The following is a 20,909-nucleotide window of genomic DNA, read 5'->3' on the forward strand; positions in this document are numbered from 1 at the left end:
TCCTCAATATGAGGAACTGCTGCAGAGCCAGCAGTGCAATGCAATTGGTTGGGCTGCCTTTAATATAAATCTTTTATACAGATGGAATTAGACAATGAGCTGAAATTGTTCAGTTGTTTAAACATATATATTGATTCACATTAACTGCGTAGATTGAAGGACTTGAATTGGAGTTTTGACAACAATATCTTTTATATGGCTGGATATAACAATTTTTTTTTCTTGACGTGACATTTGTGGTCGATTTATTCTACATGTATATTCTGAAATTAATGGAATAGATTTTTTGTTTGTTTTAATTTAGCGTGACTAAGCACTATATGAGAATAATTCAACTTTGTGAAGACTTATTAAAGTCATTTTTAGGAAAATGGGATGTATTTTACAGTGAATGTTTTTCTAATGACTATCATTTTGCTTTTAGTCTTAATAGCTAAGACTGTGTTAAAATACAAATGGGACACTTTATCGGTTAAGTATCACTGTTCAGGCCAACCCTTAGATGTACTGATACAAATATGTCTACATTTCAATAAGGGGCTGCAAAATACAGGTAATTTATATATTGATAATAAATGCTGGGCAATGTTTGTTAAGTGAGTGTTTACCTCAAAGCAGTGATTTGGGCTTTATTACTGTTGGTGTATTTACAGATTTCTCAATTTGACTGTAATTATCTGAGTTGAAGCATTTGCATCTAATTAAGATTGCAAATCTTTTCCCCGACCACTGATTCTAATTCTAATTTTGTACTTGTGCTTGTTTTTACTTCATTACAGCCCACCAGAGGTTTTCTTTACCTGCTTTCTGAGTCAGAGGTAATGCAAACCATAAAATCTTTACAGCCCTTTCATTGAGGAAGGGGCAATCTGAAACCAAAACCAGACTTAATTCAAACCTGGAGCAAAATCTCCCATATGTCACCAGTGTTGCCAAATGTAACTCGGCAGTTCTGAAAATTATATTATTCATGAAAGTATAATAGCAAAGATCTCTGCTCTGACTGAATGCATTACACATATTCATAAGATCTAGCAGCTAGAAGCTTTTCTAGAGATTAAAATTTGGTTGAATATGACTGAAGGTGTGATTTACAGCAACTAAACCTTAACACTAAAAGAGGAAGTTCAGGTAAAAGATAAGATTTTTGATATTTTGATTGAGCTGCATTACAAATTATACACATGGTACATAGTCCACAATTCTTGGGACTACTGGTATAAAATCTTAAATCAAATGTATTTTTTTTAAGTAGCATAACTCTATAACTTGAATATCGTGTTCTTGCCCATTTTGAAGAGTGCCTAAACCAAATCCTATCTATGTAACAAGAAAACAGGATACTACAGATTACTACTTGTTGGCTCCATTGTTCTGGTGACAAAATATACTTCTAATGCTGAAAGACATTTTCCACAAAATGTGTGATCAAAATAAAAAACCTTTCATTTGTCTAAAATTTCCAGTTTGATATTACCAAAGGCAACAGAATATCTGAAGACTGTTTGTACTAAAGAGTGCGTTAAAATCAATGAAGTTGGGGTTTCATTGTTCATATTATTGATTTCTTAAAAGGTATGGATGACCTGGGGTATTATGGAAATCTAGTGTAAAGTTTATGTCAATAGCCCTGTTAGAAATATATTTATTTAGCAAACAAATATATGATTTTCAAACTTTCACAGTCAAACATAACATCAGGACAGAGCAAAAACTTCTGAGGCAGAATATTAAGTCTGGCAGACCTCCTGCGATGACAGCAGGAGCTTTTCTTTAGGGGTCACCAAAGAACCTGACAGATCTTAAGAAGGAGGTCAAGTGTTCAGGATTGTGGGAGGCAAAGCGGAGAGACTAGCTTGAATATTCGCCTTTCATCCATGCACACAGTCCACCGAGGAAGTAAGAATTGGTCTATTGAGCAGTTAATACAATTGCCCCTCAATGCTAATCATTTCAAGTGAGTGTAAATCTCTTTCTAACATGTGATTTCCACATGTCATGCAGTGCAAGAACTATCAGTTCAGGCCAGAAAAATATTAACTTTACCGTCTACAGCTCTGCAAGCTTTCACACACACACATGCACACCCCAAAACTCCACAACAAACACAACTTTTCTTTCTAATCAGAGCCAGAAAGAAAAGAGGCTACCACTGTTTGAGTGATCTTTCATTTGCCATTTGTGGGAAGTCTCACAAGTATAATTAGCTGTTTTACCAAATTAATATGTCTCTGTCAGCAGTAACAGTTTAGGCTTTTCAGTCCAATACAGTAGTCAGAGCTTATACTCTCTGAACCCACCTCATGTCTGTGAGGGAATTTTGATAACCCACATCCGACCCATGACACACATAACATTACTTTCAGGCATTCCATACCGTGCCTCCACCACTACCCACAAACTCCAGCATTTGGCTCTTAATGGGCCACATGCTGGTACGCTCCATGGATAATATCTGGATTTTCGGGGGAGTGCAACGACAAACTTGTAGGGCTCAACTCTGAGAGACGTGGTGTTCACCAGAAAACCCCACAAATCCCATCCTCCTGAAGGGGGGTTGCTGGGAGGGGGCGGTCACCTCCCAACAGCTTCCATATGGTCTTAAAAAAGAAGGGCGTGATGATATATGGTACCCTAACAACACAGAGGCCTGGGTGAGTGCATGTGCTGCAGAAAGAGAAGGTTGCTGGTTGTTTATGTTGCACAGGAAGTGTCAATCAAGCTTGATCTTCTTCTAGAGATTCTTTGAGATGATTGTGCACATAACTCTTGCTGCCTAGACCAGAGCTTATAAAATAAAAATTTAAAAAAAACATTATCAAAGAATGTTTTATACTTCTAGTCAAGTAAAAATGTAACACTATATTTACCCATTGGATTGGCCCTTCTTAAAATAATAAGCTGGTTTCTCAAAATAATGATTGCATTTTGAAACTTCAAAACCACTGTTGAACAGTTTTGCTTATATGCATGATTCTGTGTGGTCTTAAAAGGCCTTACATTTAATTGTTATTGATTATAGACCTCCTTTCCATTGCATCTTTGTCAGCAGTGGCAATTGGAAAAATATGTGGGTCAGGACATCAAAACAGAATTCAATTGCAACCTACAAGCAGGCGCAACAGCTGGAGCGGTGAAAGTAGCATTCCTGGTTTGGGAAGGCAAACCCAGAAAGAACTGTCCAGCCTTTGTGTTAATGATGGGGTTTCTAGACTATAGAGTGTGTATTGATTACAGAATCTGTCAAATAAACTATAACTCTCTCAAAAGGAGTATCAAGGCCTCTAAACTCTAAACTGTGCAACCCCTACAAATCCACACAGGACCTTTGAACGCCAAGGAGGACATAGTAGCTGTCTTCATTGCATGATTTTCAGCTCTGGCTAAATGACATCACCAGAAACAACAGATTCTTTAAAATCTCCTTCTGTTCTCATAAATCAGAGAACGCAGCAATGTTGACTTGGTTCGCATTGACGTCAGGTCAGTTCCTTGGATTTATCAAAGCACGTCAAAGTCTCCAGCAGCAGATATTCTCAAACCATGCGATTTTTGTTAAATGCAGAAAGAGAAAATATCCCTGCACCGTGAATATGAATTTAGAAGGCTGACTGGTGAGATTTGGTCACAGTAAAGACTGCAAAAGATAGCGTCAAAATATTTATGTTTCATAGTGTGGTCATAAAGAGGAAGAAAAAGTAAACTGAAATGGTTTGAACCATCTATAAGATGGTGAACCTAAATATTTGGAGGTTGTTTTTGAGGTCAGAAAATACTCACACATGTTATGATACTTCTGCAGCTGCCTCCCACATGGAAGAGTAAAATGTGGGCATTAACCCTTTAACACTCACTAGGACATCTAAAGACAGAGAGGAACTCGTAAAGCTGTGTTTCAACATGCCTTCAGCAGTGATACTATACTTACAAGCAAAAGACTTGCACATCAATAAAATTACTTTCTAAATTTCTCACTTTTTCCATCATATGTAACCATACACAACCTTTTAAGATATGCAATGAGTTTCTTTATTCAAAATGCAACAAGAAAAATTAACGTCAGATACAATATGCAGCATTGTGAGGATACTGTCACTGGCTAATCGTTAGCCGCTAATGATGAAAGTTAAAATCTACTTTGAGTCTGGTTACATTTGATTGTCTCTGGTTTATAGTCTAAAACACATGAACTAGTTGAACCAGAATTGGATACTTCTACAGAGATTCTTTAAACAACAGTTTTGATTTATTGTGGAGTATTTCCAAGTTCCTTTTTTTTGCCATTGGGACCTTATACAATTAGACATGCACAAAAACCACAAAATATGCACTGTAAACAGGGTTTTGTAACTCTGACCTTAAAATGGGGACTGGACTATTCCAAACTTGTCTAACTTAAAGCCTAATAAACAACCTCTGAAAGATATAAAGAAAATGGCTGTTTACGAACAATACCCATTAAAGCCGATTGAGTTTGAGAAGATTTGCAGGGAGAAAATACCCAAAAATAGAGGGTAAAACCGGGGTAGAGACAAAATATGTCTCTGAAAGGTTTTGTAGCGATGACAGCCTCAAAAGCAATTGGCCATACATATGATAAAACCTACAGCCTCAAAAGCATTTCAGGGTGTTATTACTGCTAAAGATGCTTCAAAAAATATTAAGCCATGGGTGTGAATACACAGGTACATATGATACTCAGTCTGTCTTGCACAAATCAATCACTGTCTGGTTTAGAGCATCAGCTATCATCACCGTAGACCCAACAAATCTTGGCTATGACACAGTAAAGCATCTCAAACCAACCAGCGGTCCTGGAAACAGTTTATTACTCCAGATTGTCTCTCAGATGAACAATTAACAGAACCTCTGTCTCTCTCTGATTTAAATTCCACTGATTTACTTTCTACATAGTCTAGAAGTATGAGTCCTCATCAAAAAAAGGCAAAGTATATTAAATATGCCCATCTATGTATCTAGATTTTCTAGATTAAAAAAGGAAGGATTTTAAAAAGTGCAAGAGAAACTTGAAAGATGTGCCAATTCAACAGAAACTCAAACCGAAACTCCTGGTCAGAATAAAATCAGATCAAAAACCAGATGCAAAGATTTGAGACTTGGGCCTTTTCCATTAGGTCAAAGTCACAGGCTTTGTGTCTAGGCAACCAAATCCAAAATGACTCATGTGATCAGTGAGCTATATCAGTGGGTAATTGTAATTCAGATTATGAATAGTGATACTGAAACAAGATCCCTTGGTGAGATTACCCATAGCTAATGCTGGTGTGACTCAAAGCCTCATTCAAGAGTCTAAAGAACTTAAGGAATTTTCTGCAGGCAGATACAAATGAGAAAATATATTATCTAAATCTTCTCTATAGTAATAGGAGTTTTAAGAGTCGCCAATCTGCAATTACATACTGATGTACAAGACACATAATTGATGGTTACTGTATTTACCATCAAACAGGGCAAAAATTTTAACTTGCACTCCAATTCCACATCTAAGTAAATTCTTATTTTGTAAACAGAAGCCATCCTCAACACAAGCTGCCCATTGATAGAAAATTTGCTGGTAGTAAACCAATGTACCGCTTCCTCATTTTGGAAAATTACTGTTTTGGCAGCTGTACAACATCCCATGGCTAACCATTACTGGCAAGATAAAATGTATTTAAATCTTATCTAGAGATTAATGTTATCTAATTAATTATGAACTGACATCTGCAGTGTTCCGGAAAAGCATGTATTTGAGACACTAGCATGAACATTAGCACAGATAGCAAAAAACCCTGTTTCTAAACCATCTGATGTTATAAAACCTACCAAATTTTTGGTAAAGTTACAGCGATTTTAAATATATATTACTTGAACATTTTAAAAGTTGCTCACATTACAACCACAAACATCAACATATCAAACTCCAACTGAGAAAGTTAGAAATAGAGAAAGTTTGCAGTAGACTGGATGAAGAGCATCTATGATCATCAGTTTTAAAGTCTTACAGATTCTCAGTTGGATTTAGGCCTGGACTTTGTCTGGCCCATTCTAAGACATAATTGTAATTTGATTGAATTTGATCCATTGGAGCTCTGGTTATATGTTGACGATTTTTGTACAGCTGAAAGGTGAAACTCCAGACTCAACTGTTTTGAAGCCTCTAGCAGGGTTCATAATTGCCCTGTACTGAGATGCATCTGTCTTCCTAACAACTTCCTTGTCCCTGCAGAAGTAAATCACCCCCACAGCGTGATGCTGCTGACACTAAATTTCAACATTGGGATTTTGTTTTCAGAGTTATGTAGTGTATTACTTTTCCACCTCAGTGTTTTAGGCTAAAAAGTAAAATTTTAGTCAGAGCACATTGAAGATTGTAGTTATAACGTTATAAAATGTGAAAAGGTTCAAATGGTATGAATACTTTTGCGAAGCATCTGAAGCAACCTAAAATAATTTAGGAAACTGAAATACTAAGGCTGAGCCAAAACACTTCATTCATGTACCAACACAAGGCAAAAAAGCATTTTCAGTCACTTAAAATGTATGATATTACATAGATTTAGCAACTTTAATCCTTAATGAGTACCATAACTTAACCAAACGACAGAAAAGTCAAACACCGGCAGGCTTCCTGGGTAGAAAATAGCAATCAGTTCCTAACATATATTTGCTTAGATAGGAAGGCATTGCTATAAAGCCTGCAGTTGACACTTTGGATGTTAGAAATGACATCATCCACTTAAGTAGGAGGTTCTTAAATATAACTCAGCAAATTTATGTTTTCACTTGTTCTCAGATGTGACAGATTTGTTCCTTTTCTTTCCCCCACTGTGAAAATGTTTTCCCATACTGGCATCTCCTTAAAAAGTAACCTGGGACTCAGGGAGGGACCAAATAAAGCTGTCCACTAAATTCTTCTAAGTGGGGTATTCGCGAGTCTCTATTCCAGTCTGTGGCCTACGTTCTGGCACTTTGCCAAAAATGGAGCCAGTAACATAGCCTCCAGTCAGACTTTGGTGACGGCCAAGCTCTAAGGGGGCCCAGATGATTGGACAGACCCCTGGCCTACTAAAGTGCATACTCTTCATTAACACAGATGTGTTAGGCAGAACTTGTTCAGGTAGATGAAATTTACTCTTTCAGTATGTGTCTTTATGTTGGATGTAACACACAGTTTGTACAGCATGTCTATGTGAGATTGTGCAATATACGGACTGTGAAAGAGGGAAGCAGGCCTAATAGGAAGACTGCCGGGTCACCCAAGCCTATTATGTAATTGACCAGTGAAAAAGTGTGTGTGAAAAGTGTTTGCATGTGTGAAGAGGAAATAATTATCTGAAAAGGACCGGAGAAGCAGTAGGCACATTCTCTTGCTGCTCTACAGAGATGTCCCTTCCAGTGTAGTGTTTTTCTTCACTTGTAAAATTCAAAGATAACTTTTAATGAGAAAAAAGTCCTTATTTCAACCTGTTATTACAGTCTACAGAAAACTATGGTGGCATTTAACATAAAATTAAAACATAGCATCCAAAGACTAACCCTTGGGTACTCTGTTTTTTAGATAAGTCTAGAAAGCAAAATCACAAATGCCTATGTTGAAGAACTAAACCAATGCTTAATGCAATGTGTTTTATGGGAATAGACCAACACGAAGTAATATATAGCTATACACCATATAATGCATAGGATAGACCAAAGAAGGGCCTAAGGGGCCCAAGGTTGCTTCAGAGATTCACAGTTCAGGTGGGAAAATCTCTTCATAGGACAACTATTAGTCATGCATTCCACAAAGCTGGCCTATAGTGAAAAGAGAAAGAAATGATAAATTCATAAGAGGGCCCATCTGCAGTTTGTCAAAAGTAATGTAAGGGACACATCAAACACATGGTTAATGGAGTCTGGTCAGATGTTGAACTTTTTGGCCTATATTCAAAACACTATAGGTGCTTTTCCACTAGAGGTTCGGTCTCCGTTCGCACCAGCCAGATTTATTTCCATTAGCAGAACCAGCCTGGCTCAGCCTGGCTATTTTCAGATTCTTGTACATACGACTACTAAGTGGGACGGATCTAATTTACAGGTGATCACATTTATTGATTGGCTCGTGAGAACCAAACAGCAAACTCCAAACAACATTTCTCATATATTTTAGCAGAGGACCATTGGCATGCCGACTGCTATCAGAGAGCCATTCAGTGTGAAGGAGTGTAGTTATATGAGTTTAATCATGAGCAGCACCAGGAACACATGCGTTAAGTTTTGGAGCAGAATGACCGTGACTTAGCAGACCTGCGAGTACCTCGTCTCTGTCATAAAATGTGTGGTGTGAGGAGAGGTAGACGCCGTAGACCCAGATGAGGAGAGGAGGAAAGGCAACTTTAATAAATAATTACAGCTTCAAAATAAATCTACAAAATTCTGGCGGCACGGCTGAGCGGAAGCCAGGGCTCACACCGGTAGCAACAGAATTAGCAGCGGCAAACAAAACAGGCAGACTCAGGGACGCAACAATACAACGAAGACCCGACAACACAGACAGACACAGGTGACTCTAAATACACATGAGGTAATCAGGGGACGAGACACACCTGGGAACTAATCAAGGGGATAGACAGGACAACACAGAGACTCAGGGACACAGGAAACTAGAAATAAACACACAGAAAAAACATGGAACCTAACAGTCTCTCTGTCTCTCGCTGCAGAATGAGCAGCAATGAAGGGTGCAACTGTGGTCAGCTTTCTGTTGGAACTGCAGTTTTACTCAGATGGTGTGAAACACTGAAAATACATAATATTAGCTTTGTATGATGTGCATTTTATTTTTTGCTTGCATATTTTTTATATAAAGTTCCTGAATGGGTGTTGGTTGACATCTGTCGACTGCATTACCTAAATTCAAAGCTTGTATATTTAAAAAAATAAAGGGCGGGAATATAAATATATTTAGGTAAAGCAAGATAATCGGCTGATCTGAGTCTTTGTCGTATTTTAGCCAGCAAAAAATGTCTATAAGACAAAATTAAATATCTGGGTTTATTTGAGTCCATCAGAACCACAACCTCATTGTTGAGTCTCATTGCAAATATCATCAAAGAGTCGTCCAGCTGCTGCGCCCACGTTCTCATATCCATGCCATGGGTATTGTGAGGGACCGACTCATAATGGAGACGCTCACCAATGGGGTAGAACCAAGCCGCGCATTAACTGGTTAGAGTAAGACTTGCCAGTTATAAAGCACCTTAAGTGTTGAAGAAAAAAATACTAAATAACACCTCACCCTTAAACCTCTGCTTTGTTTCACCACTTCCACAATGAAACACAGTGGTGGCTGCTGCAACACCATGCTGTGGGGAAGGTTTTCTCTTCTGGAACACAGAAGCTACATGCAGCTAAAGATGGGGCAGTCACTGAAGAGGGGATCTTAGTAAAGTTTTTGGGATGAGGCATAATTTCATCTTCTAGCAGAAGAATGACTATAAACAAACAGCCTGAGTTAAACTGCTTACCACAGATTTTTTCCATCCAACCTGACTCAAATGGCAATAAAAATGGACCAAATTCTCTAGAAAAGACTGCAGCTCTAAATGTAACAACAAGTGGTTCTGCAAAGTACTAACCTGAGTGTGAAGGGGGTAACTGGAACTGCACATAATACTTTTTAGATTGTCATTTGTAAAAACATTTGGAAAGGGGTCATTTAGTTTCTTTCTGCAAGTATTTGCAAAGTTGTAACTAGAAAATGGGAAGAAGTTCAAGTAGAAACAATACTAATAAGAAAACTTTCACAAACAAATTTTAACAATAATCATTATTCTACCAACTCACTTTGGTTTGCAACCCAAAGTGGGTCGAAAACCAACTTTCACATTGTGATAAACTTTAAAGGTTTTAAAGTTTCTATAAATTGCAAAACTGTGACTAATACTTACGTTTTATGCAGCGGTTGGTTCCTGGAGCCACTGCCCAACCAGAGCAGCATTGCTGACCTACACAGACATTTGGCCTGAAAGCATATGTACAAAAAACAGAGTGAATTAAGAGTTTGATGGTATTTAAAAATATATATCCCCTTACACACTTTATAATCCATCTACTTTCTATACAAAGTTTATTTTGTGCAAGATTGTTGGGGTAGCAGTTCTAATCGCCAGCAGAAAATAAAAATAAAAAGGTGGGCTACACTATAAAGAGGTCTCCAGTCTATCAAAGTGAGATAAACAAGTAGAACAACTATGCATACATTCTTACCTAAGGACAATTTAGTATCTCCAATTAACTGAACATATGTGAAATCTAGGCATGCACAGGAAGAACGTGCTATCTCCAGACAGAAAGGGCCCAGTCTGGATCTTCTTGCTGTGAGGCAACAGAGTCAAAGGAAAACTGTGAATTAGTGAGAATTCCAACAAAAAATATCTCCTTAATAATGATGTACTTTCTAATCCTTCTGGTATGACTGGCCTGGAGCTATAACACTTTTGAGAATAAGCTGTACCAAACTTTTTTTTATTATTATTAATTTTTCAGAAATCCCTGTCTTACTGTGGACCAACAAGGTCCTGTTCGATTAGATGAGAATCCAAAGTGAACACAAACAGTGTTATCTGAACCTTGCAGGGATTATCTGAGACACGCGGGACATGAAAAACACCTCACCTTTTCTATAAATCACTCAGCAAATGAGAGATGGCAAGTTTTAAACAGTTTGAACTGGATTCTTTGCACTTTCTAATCCACACCTGTAGCCCAGGCCAAATTTTTTGTAGCAAAGCAGATTAAAAAGGCACCAGACCGCAAAAGAAACTCCAGAGCAGCAGTTAACGTGCTGAGATGGATCTGCCCCATCATCCTTTCACAAGATATTACAGTAAGTGGATGTCTGACTCATGGTGATTTGAGAAGATAACAGGGATTGACTCATTGACCTCAGATGGATTGCACTTATTAGATGCTGCAAGTGTTTCTGAGGCGTCACGGGGATAACATGCAGTCGTTTGAGCCCTCTGGCAAGCTCAGCTTAGTCATTAATCAAGCACATCAGGCTAAGCCCGTGCCAAAGATATCAGTCATCACATTCAAATTCCATCAAGAAATTTCTGTATGTAATAGAGATGCTAATGCAACAATACTACTATGCTTCATGGAAAAGTATGTATAGGCAGTTAATGTGCACTGAGAAAAAAAAAAAATGAGTCCAACTGAGTCAACTTGGATGTGATTAAGAGTTAAATGTACCCAGATCTGCCAGAGTATGAAATCCAGTAAACAGAAGAATTGGAGTGGGAATTTCAAGAGGAAATGTGTCACACATTCACTTTTGCTAACCGGCTGCAGATGATTCATCTGAAAACACTTGAATAAGAACCATAAAACTCACCGTGCAGACTACTTTAAGGCAGTGTTTCCCAGATTTATGTAACACTTATTTTATGGTTCCCAGGACTAAAGGAAACCCGTTCAGTCTATGTATTTTTGAGGAGAAAATCAAGCAAAGCACTTACCAGGTGCTTTATTTTGCACAGAGGAACTTCAGAACAAAGGATCTCATACTGAGGCTGAGTATTTTACTTTGCACAAAAATTGAAATAGACAGATAATTTAAGTATGCCTCATTGTAATAGAGTTCAAGAAGGTTGTCCTTATTGGCTATGGTGGAACATGAATAACTTTAATTCACACTACAGAACCTATGGTTCACATTGATTCATATCTAACATGAATTGAGCTTGTGATGATACAGTTATTTTTGAGAGGTGGTATTATTATAAAATGACCAACTTCAGTGAAGGTTAAACACAGGAAATAGGTGGATTAACTTGAATTTTTGATGGATTTTCTCTAATCTGAAGAGACTCAAAGTGACACATGCTGGCTCAAATGTTTACAATAGTGTGAAAAATGGTTTGCCCTCTAATCTGTAAGAGTACAAACCATTTCCTTCTGGCTTTGCTTTGTAATAACACTTAAATGTTTAAAATTATTGACAAAGTGTTGCTATCAAATAAAGATTACCTGCATAACTACAGAAAGCAGTTTATTAATGGAGAGAAAGTGTTTTTTTTTTTTTAAATTAGCCTGATTTGGTGAAAAAGTAATCACCCCAAAACTGAATTATTATTTCACTTTAATTAACTACATTTTTTAGACAGCTGCGATCAACGTGAGTAGCCATACATACACCTAATTATCCCTATTAATCAAGAAATTACGTGTAGAAGCTGTGTGACATCATAAAGTACACAAAAGAAACTCAAAAGGCCACATAATGTGATCTAACAAAATTAGAGAACAGAGGAGATGGGAATCAAAGTCACTGACATCAATCAGTCTACCATATGTGGGTGAGGCAAAATTTCCAATAAATCCACAATGTGCACCCAAGCCTTGTTTTAAAAAATCTATAAAACACTAGCCTAGTCTCAGTGTTGTTGACTCCAGTTAACCATGATGAGAGATATTATCCTCAACAGAGAAAACAAAGAACAGTGGTGAACTTCCAACCTCCAACAGTGGTGAACCTCCCCAGAGGTGGTCACCCCACCACAATTAATGCAAGTGCTCAACAATGACTCAATCGGGAGGTCACAAAATAACCCAGAATAACATTAAAGACAGAGGATAAAGTAGTGTTTGTGTGAAAAATACTTATTAGTGAAGAATTGCAAACAAAAAAAAAAGAGAACAGTTTGAAACTCTTAACTCTCATTAATAGTTTGGGGAAGATATTCTGTGGACTGATGGGAAGAAAGTGGAGCTTTTAGGAAGGTGTGGGTCTTGTTATAGAGTTAGGCTTGATGTAAAATTAACAAAGCATTCCATAAAAAAATTTATACCAACAGTCAAACTTGCTGGTGGTAATGTGATGATCTGAGGTTGATTTGCTGCTTCAGCACATGGCTGAATTGACATTCTTTCTCTAGCAGAAGGTCCTGATGGAGAATGTCCACCATCAGTTTGTTAACCTGAGGTTAGCTCACTTGGGTTATTCAACAGGAAAATTATCCAAACGAGGATTAGGATTTAAATCCAACAGACATTCTGTGGTGTGACATTAAAAAAATCTTTCAACATTGTTGAACGAAAGTAATTCTGCAACAAAAAAAAAAAAAAAAAAAAAAAAAAAAAAAAACAAACTGGACAATCCTGCCAGAATTGTAACTGAAGTGTGTCGAGGTTCAGAGAAAGTTTGTGTTACAAACTTTCAGGGTTGCATCAAAGTTGCAGGACAGTAGCTCACCAGGGCTGGACTTGGGCATCCCTGATTAAGACCATATGTGGATGATCAAAATTTACAATAAATCCAAAATGCAAGCTTGTCCATTCAAATCTAATTTTAAAATAATTTAGGTCAAATGAAATGTTACAATCATCCAGTTATCCAGTCCCTACATATAAATAAAACACTGAGATAAACGCAAAATTATGTACACCAGATTATTTTTAAGTAAGGAGCTGCATCTGTCCAGGTTTAGCTCGAAACTAAGCATGCTGTTCATGTTTCTCCTAACTTATTATCTGAATCCTCCTGCTTGCTGTTAAAATAAACCTTTGATAAGCTGTTCACAGAGACAGTTTCTTCAACCCAAAACAGCTCTGCAATGAAACACTTATACTTCACTATCTGCAGCCTAAGGTGAGCCATTAAAATCCCACTCTGATTATTATATAAATATTCACCATCTAGTTGAGTTCAAGCCATGTCCCTGTGGAGCATGGAGGAGAGGATACAGAAGGCTTCATTTAGCAAAATGAAAAGTTCTTCATTGTGGAAACAACCCATCATCCTTTTAGAGTTAAGCAGAAACCAAAAAAGAAAGAGCCACTGGAGAAACAGGTGTTTTTGATCATGGTGCAAATTTGCAAATGCTCATGAGCCAATACTCTGGCTCAGCAACTATAATAAATGGTCACAGAACAGAGGCCCACAGACTACAGTAGTCCTGCCACTCTATTGCTGTGATTGATGTAAATATATAGTTAGGTGTAATAATGGCAGTGTGATAATCCCATGTCAAACAGCACAAACACAGATGGTCCATTTATCTTCACGCTGATTACTGGTAAAAATAAAAAATAAAAATAACAATAGCCATCACCCTGCATCTCAGTGTGGTGTTCAAGTTACACCGTTGAAAACAAGAAGGTTCTGCAAAGGATAGTGAAGGAATATAGACACTCCTTACAACCATAAACTGTACTTTCACTACACAAACACAGCTTCCTGCCTTAAACATATTAAAATACCGATCTGTTAATATTATGCAGATACATTTCAAGCATTTATTTCTGTTCATTTTGATGATCTTATGATTCAGTTTCTTTGAAAATTTAGCAATTTATTACAAAAATGTCTGCCTCCTGAAATAAATGTCCATGTACTGTGCAGTATATGCACCCAATAATTGCTATACTCATTTTGGATTAATTACAGGAGCGGTGCTTTGGGGCATTTGAGTGATCAGTTAGTGGTTCTGTTGAAAGTCTAAGGAAGCCCAAGTTCTATAATAGCATCTATTAGCTTTTCTGAATTGATTGGTCTGGTGTCTGGCATCTTGCTCGAGACAATGCCACATAGATTCCTTGTGGGATTTGTAAAATGTACTTCCATTTGAAAGCACAGAAGAACAATCTTCTTTTATCCTGAATCCAGTTAAGAAACTTCTGACAAGTGACTTAATACAAGGAGTGCTACAGATGGCCCATGTCTTGGCTATGTTGTGAGTGGTGACTCTGGAAGCAATGACTCCAGATGCAGTCCACGCCTTGTAAATCTCCTGATGAATGGGCCTTATTTGACAGTTCTCTCATTGTTGAGGGTTTTCCTATTGGCTGTGCATCTTTTTACTACCATACTTTTTTCTACCATTAGACTTACCATTCATATTCCTGGATATGACTATATGAAGAGCCAGTTTTGTCAGCAATAACTCGATTCTCCTTATGGAGGGCAGCAATGACTGCTGAAAAACTGTAAAGTCAGCTGTATTCCCCATGACTGTCTATTAATTTTTTAATGGCATTTTATTGTATTTTGTGTTAAAGACACTATAATTTGGGTTTTTACCAGACATACTCCAAAATCATCTAGACTGACAGAAGTGCATCCTTGAAATATATTACTATGTGAAATCTATTTTTACGTTTCTGACGTACTGAAATAAATTGACTTTTCACATTTCAATTATTTGGAAGGACGTTGTATTAGCACACAATTAAATTACCATGAATTGTTTTGATGTGACTCCATAGCTAAATTCACACCAAAGCTGCATTATATTGAAGAGCATTTGGCATAATAATGTACACAAAACTTTGTAGCTCTTGTTACATCATTTGCTGGTTTCCATTCTTGGAAGAAAAATATGGGCCACAACCGCAGGACAGTAAACCGCAGGGACTCATGCTTGCTAGAGTAAAATAGGTCACTCAAATTCCTGCTCCTGCTGCCCCGCATGGCTTGAAAACAAAATGTTTGGGTGTTTATTATGGAGCAGAAAGTTGTCACTCTTACCCAGCCAGTCGTCTTGTGCTGGAGGAGCCAGGCTTGCTGCTTTGCCTGCGGTTCACTCTGCTCGTTTGCGGGTGTCTGGCTGTGCGTTGCGCTCTGTCGTGCGACGATGAGACGAGGTCTTCCCCGGATGCGCCAGCAGCGTGAACCGTTTCACCTTTGGATGCTGACGCTCTCCTGGACGTGCGGTGCAGAGTTGTCGACTGGCCGGTGGTAGGTGTTTTCGAGAGGTCCAGAGCTTCTTTGGGAGAGTGACCCTGACTGATCTGATGGTCGGGGACCATCTGGCTTGCCTCGGTCCTCCCACCTGTTGCCTCCTGGTGACCATCGCCAACCCGCATAAGTGCAACACTTAAAACCATTAAAACAGCTAATCCGGTGCGCTCCATTTCGGTCATGCAAAGTTTTAAAAGTAGCGCGCAAAAAGTCGCAGATCGCGTTACAGTTTTTATCAAGAAACACAAAAATGTAAGCAATTTTTTTGTGTTTGTTTGTTTTTTGTTTTTTGGGGTTTTTTACAAAACGAGCATCCTCTCCCAGCAGTGAAAGACGCCTGGATACCTTTTCATACTGCCCAGGTAACACTCTGTCTTCAGGTTCTCAAATCACCTCCTGAAATCTGTCCAAGGGTAGGAAAAAAATCTCCAGAATTTTTTTTATTATTTTAAGCAAACATTATTCAATCTGCTTTAGTTTATGTTTAAGAGGAAAAGTAGCGCAGAGAGAGCAGCGGCTGAAAGGCTGCTGAAGCTGTGCTCCAAGTGAGAGTTTGAATCGTGCTCCCATGAATATCACCTCCTCCTTGGATCTGAAGTCACAGGGAATTTTTTGCAGGGGATTGTATGCGCTCCGCAAGAAGTAACACCCCCTTGTGTTGCATCCACACACAAGTCCATGTGGCCACACATTTTTCCCTCTGCCAAGTTACATGATGGGTTTCTTGCTGCAACTCTTTTGAACGCAGTTGGAATGAGCGCGGATGCAGCTGCTTCGATCATTACCGTCAATTTATATTTGAACTGACAAACTATTACAATGTCATAAAAATTTAAGATTACCACAACTTCCAGATGTTTCCCTGTGAGAGTTTGCGTTTCTGATTGCTGGATTAGTTATAGTAGGCTGTGGATTTTATGTACAAATGTACCCTGCTGCCATCAGAAGTTTATTTTTTTATATACGTTTATGCTGTATTTTGGTAGCTCACACAGATCAAACTCTAACCTAAATGTTGGAAAACTGGTCAAGTTATGTAACAGATCACGTTTCCCATCCCCTCTCATCCATGCTGCATCATCATTTTCCCTCTGACTAGCTGGAAACAACACATTTCTCCTCTCCCACAAGATCATAAACAGCCCAGAGACAATTGGCATGTCCCTTTCATTTAGCCCACAAAGATGCATGGTTTCCTCTCTTCTATATCAGATTAAAAACACAAAATGTATTGCGTCCATTCACGCTCTTCCACGAATAAATCCCACAGAGTGGAACTTTCAAGGTAACTTATCCTGAGAAAAATATTCCTAAAAGTAAAATAGAAAAAAAAAACTGGATATTGAGGTTGCATTAGTCTTGCCTTTGAAAGCAGAATGGTCAGCTAAACTGCAACATCCATGAGAGTGACCATGCAATATAATGCTTAAAGATGCACAGGACAAGTTAGAGGTTTACATGTACTCATCATCAGTGTGTGCTATTATGTAGGGCTACAATCTTAATTGCTCCTTAGGGTCTCCCATGACAAACAGGCTCCAGGTGAAGCGTCAGACAAAGAATGATTCAATTCCCCATGACAACCGTAAGACATCAGACATCACCCAGTATGGTGGAGCCAGATCTCCACTCTGGAGCCAGTCCTGGGGTTGGGGTTTGTCATGAGCGGCTGCTCTGGCCACTCCTCACAGGGCCAAGTCAATAGGAATGGTGTTAGGCTGTCCTCAGTGGGTCTACCACCTGCATGGATAACCAGGAAAGAATGGTGCCAAAAGGATGGATCAGCAGTCAAAGGTGGAGATCTCAGCGACCCATCCCCTAGACACTTAGATTAAGTGTCTATGATGAATAGACAATAAACAAATTTAAATTTAGTGCACATAAGTTCAAAATGATACACCTCTGATCTGGACAGTAACTGTAGCTTTCCACGCAAGTGTGGATTGACAAATTCAATGTTTTCACACTCCATTGCTACTTTATTTATTTAAAATACGTGAGTTTATTAGCAATGAGCTAAAATTTTGTGTTTTCTGTTGAGCTGTTAGAGATATCAGGTCACGTCAACTGACTTTTAGGAAATACTTCTTCTATTCATGTGGGATTAATTAATTGTTGGAACCATCCATTCATCCATTGTTTTCCTCTTATTCTCATATCGGACATGTCGAGTTCTGGAGACCCGAGCATCCCTTTCCACACCAACACTTTCCAGGTCATTCTGGAGGATCCCTAGGTAATAAGTGAAGGAGACTCTTAAGGTCTGAGATGGATGAACAGTCATATTAAGAACAACATTCAACAGGGAGATTAATGTTTTCTGGCCCTGACAATGTTTCATTACAATAATCAGAACTTTGGTGTTAACATCTGTCCAATAGAAAACCTGTCTACAGTGTGACTCAGTAATAACTGCTTTACAGAAAAGTTTTAGGCTTACTCTTGTATTGTGGCAATATGCTGAGCAATTATGGCCCTTAATATGCCACAGACCACTTTAGAGTCCATTAATAAAACATGATAAAAATATGAGACCTTACTCTGGAGGAGCAGTGGTGATCAAGAACTTACGTGGGCGAGTCTGTCTTTAGGATAGATATTTTTTATGTACTCCACAAATCAGGAAATCTAGTTTGAGCAGGACAATCCTGCAAGACAAAACTGTTAGAAACAAACCCCAACAGCTTTTTCTGTAGCTTTTTCTGTTGGTAATCCTAATAAAATACACTAAATTATGTGAAAAGGTTCAAGATTCATCTCAACTTTTAAGTACTTCTGACAATAACCAATTGTTTGCTTAATTAATTCAATATATTACTTCTAACTTGTGAAAGTATTGACATAACTTGGAAATCTCAGTGTTTCCTTAAACTACCTTAGAGCTATTACAAGCATCCCTAGAAACAAAATCTGATCTTAAAATAAGCTAAAGAAATAACCTGGGAGGAAAATAACTTTGTATCCTTAAATAAGCTTGTTGGGCCAAAGCTCTGGAGAGCTAAATTTATGATCATTCTGGAGGTTTTTGTCCCTTTGATGAGGATTATTTTGCCAAAGAATGTGATGTATTTGGCAAAGTGAACTTGGGTATTTTTCTGGTCTCAAGTGCAGCTGGGAAGCACATGAACAAACATTTAAAAGCAGTACAACTTACAAAATCAATTTCTTAAAAACATTGTTGCTCTATGTAGTATTTTATAATTTCCATGTTGAGATGAGGATCATTTAAAGGTACTAAAGTTTTTTAGACTAATTAATGCAGCTGGTTGACAATCCTGGCTGTGCTACTGAAAACCTCAAGAGTTACCTTTCATTCACAAGTACGACTTTTTTGGGAATCACTAATGATCTGTGACACAACCATCCATGTTATAAAAATGTATATTAACAAAGTCCCGGCTGATACAATTTGCAGCATCTGGAGGAACTTTAGAATAAATGCTAGTTGGATGTCTCTGGCCATGACCAACACTTCTACACAAAGAGGTCTTTGAAAACTCTGGCATGACGACTAAGCCACTCCTATCGTTTTTCAAACGCTGCAGAAATATAAGTGCATTACACCGCACAGTTTCTCACGAGGCAAAGGACTGTGCAGTAACAATAACAACACTTAAGCTTTAAATTTGTATGTGTGTGTTTGCTAAAAAAACAACTAAAGTTGGATTGGCTTTGTGACCATTGATTATAATGCCTTTATTTTTTTATTTTATTAGGCAGGTTTTAGTCATTTGATGCAGAGTTTTTGAAGCTGGAACAATCACCACCTGCTTACTTGTCAATATGACTCTCACATTTACATCAACTCAATCTGGACAAAGTGGCCTATCATCAATGAGCAGGTAAAAGGTCAGAGTTCGAGCGTATCCATTAGAAGACCAAACAGTATCAATATAGCCAGAATGTAGAGCTCCAAGATAACTACAAATCAACAGCACATTTTTAGTCTCACCACCAGAATTTTAATTGACCTGTGTGAATCAGTCTCTGTGATGACTTTCAATGGAGAGCACCAACAAGGAATGTCAATCTCCTCATTACCTTTTTCGCTGTTTGTATCAAAGGCCCTAAGCTCTCCTTTCTTTTTCCTGGAGCTAACATAATGCTGACATTGTACTAGACTGGGGGGAAAAGTGGAAAAGCAATTACTTTTGGCAGAGATATACTTTGCAAAATGCAAAAGTTATTTGTTTTCTTGTGAGATATTTTTTCAAGAAAGCTTTTGTTTGGGATGGATAGGCAGACTGCCATGTTTTCAAACCTTTCCAAATTATTTTTACATAAGAAAATAATAAAAGTGCATGCATATTACCCCCAGATCATACTTTGTTGAACATGAAGTTGTGGAAGCACAGAGGTGTACAGAACTCCTTCTCAGCTCTGCACCAGTAGTACTTTTTCTACTGGGTAGAACGGACAGCCTGTTGATTAGTTTGAGCACTGCTGCCACCTAGTGACTGGAGGCTTGTTTAAGCCTGAATGAAGACAGTAATACACCCGTAAAGTTTTAGCCTGGTGAAAACTTTGTCCTATGTTATTTGCTTCTCACAGAGAGCCTGGTCTCTTGGCTGTTGAGAAACGATGGTTGTGTGGATATTTTAAATTTGACCCAATCGCTAACATTTATCTGTGACACCTGTAAAGCGCCAGTTCAACGATAAGAAGCTTACCAAAAATGACCTGTAAACAACCAGCCTCCTCTGCGAAGAGAGAAGTTGTTATCCAAAAGAGATGGCCGTTAATGTTAATTCAATTTGGAAGCATGGACAACACAGGTGAAATGGCTTCGTTCACTTCCTCCACTGCCATTGCTGAAACTACAGTCAGACTACAATTCTAAAACAAAACCATTGTTCACAACTTCTCTTTCTGTTTGCCGATTGGTCTAGTCAAAGATTGACCAGAGATAACCCAAGTCAAAGGGAGAAAGGTCAGACTGTGCTGGAAGAGAGAATTTTTTTGAGCGGAATTGCATAGGAAGGCTAGTAAAGTCTGCATCTGTATTTAGATCTATTTTTTCTAGATCTAAATATGGATATTTAGAAGATCCTCAAAGTACGAACAGATTTTGCAAGGCACTGCAAATTCTAGCATTGTGCAGCACGATTAGACATAGAACAAAGCAGCAATTAATCTTTCAAACAGAAGACAGATCCAGAAACTTGTCAAGTTCAAACTGGCT

At 38.1% G+C, this 20,909-nt stretch overlaps 1 protein-coding gene across 1 annotated transcript in view; it reads right to left on the bottom strand.

Annotated features, from left to right (window-relative positions):
* Window positions 1–16,279, bottom strand: part of LOC122846474 (latent-transforming growth factor beta-binding protein 2-like) — a 104,186-nt gene extending 87,907 nt beyond the window's left edge. The window contains exons 1-2 of the mRNA XM_044143479.1: window positions 15,515–16,279; window positions 9,933–10,006 (exon numbers count right to left, since the gene is read on the bottom strand). Of these exons, the coding sequence (XP_043999414.1) occupies window positions 9,933–10,006; window positions 15,515–15,909 (469 nt within the window). The 5' untranslated portion in view covers window positions 15,910–16,279. The remainder of the gene's footprint in view (window positions 1–9,932; window positions 10,007–15,514) is intronic.
* Between the last annotated feature and the right edge of the window lie 4,630 nt (window positions 16,280–20,909).

Source organism: Gambusia affinis, linkage group LG16 (genome assembly GCF_019740435.1).
Source record: "Gambusia affinis linkage group LG16, SWU_Gaff_1.0, whole genome shotgun sequence".
Lineage (NCBI taxonomy): Eukaryota > Metazoa > Chordata > Actinopteri > Cyprinodontiformes > Poeciliidae > Gambusia > Gambusia affinis.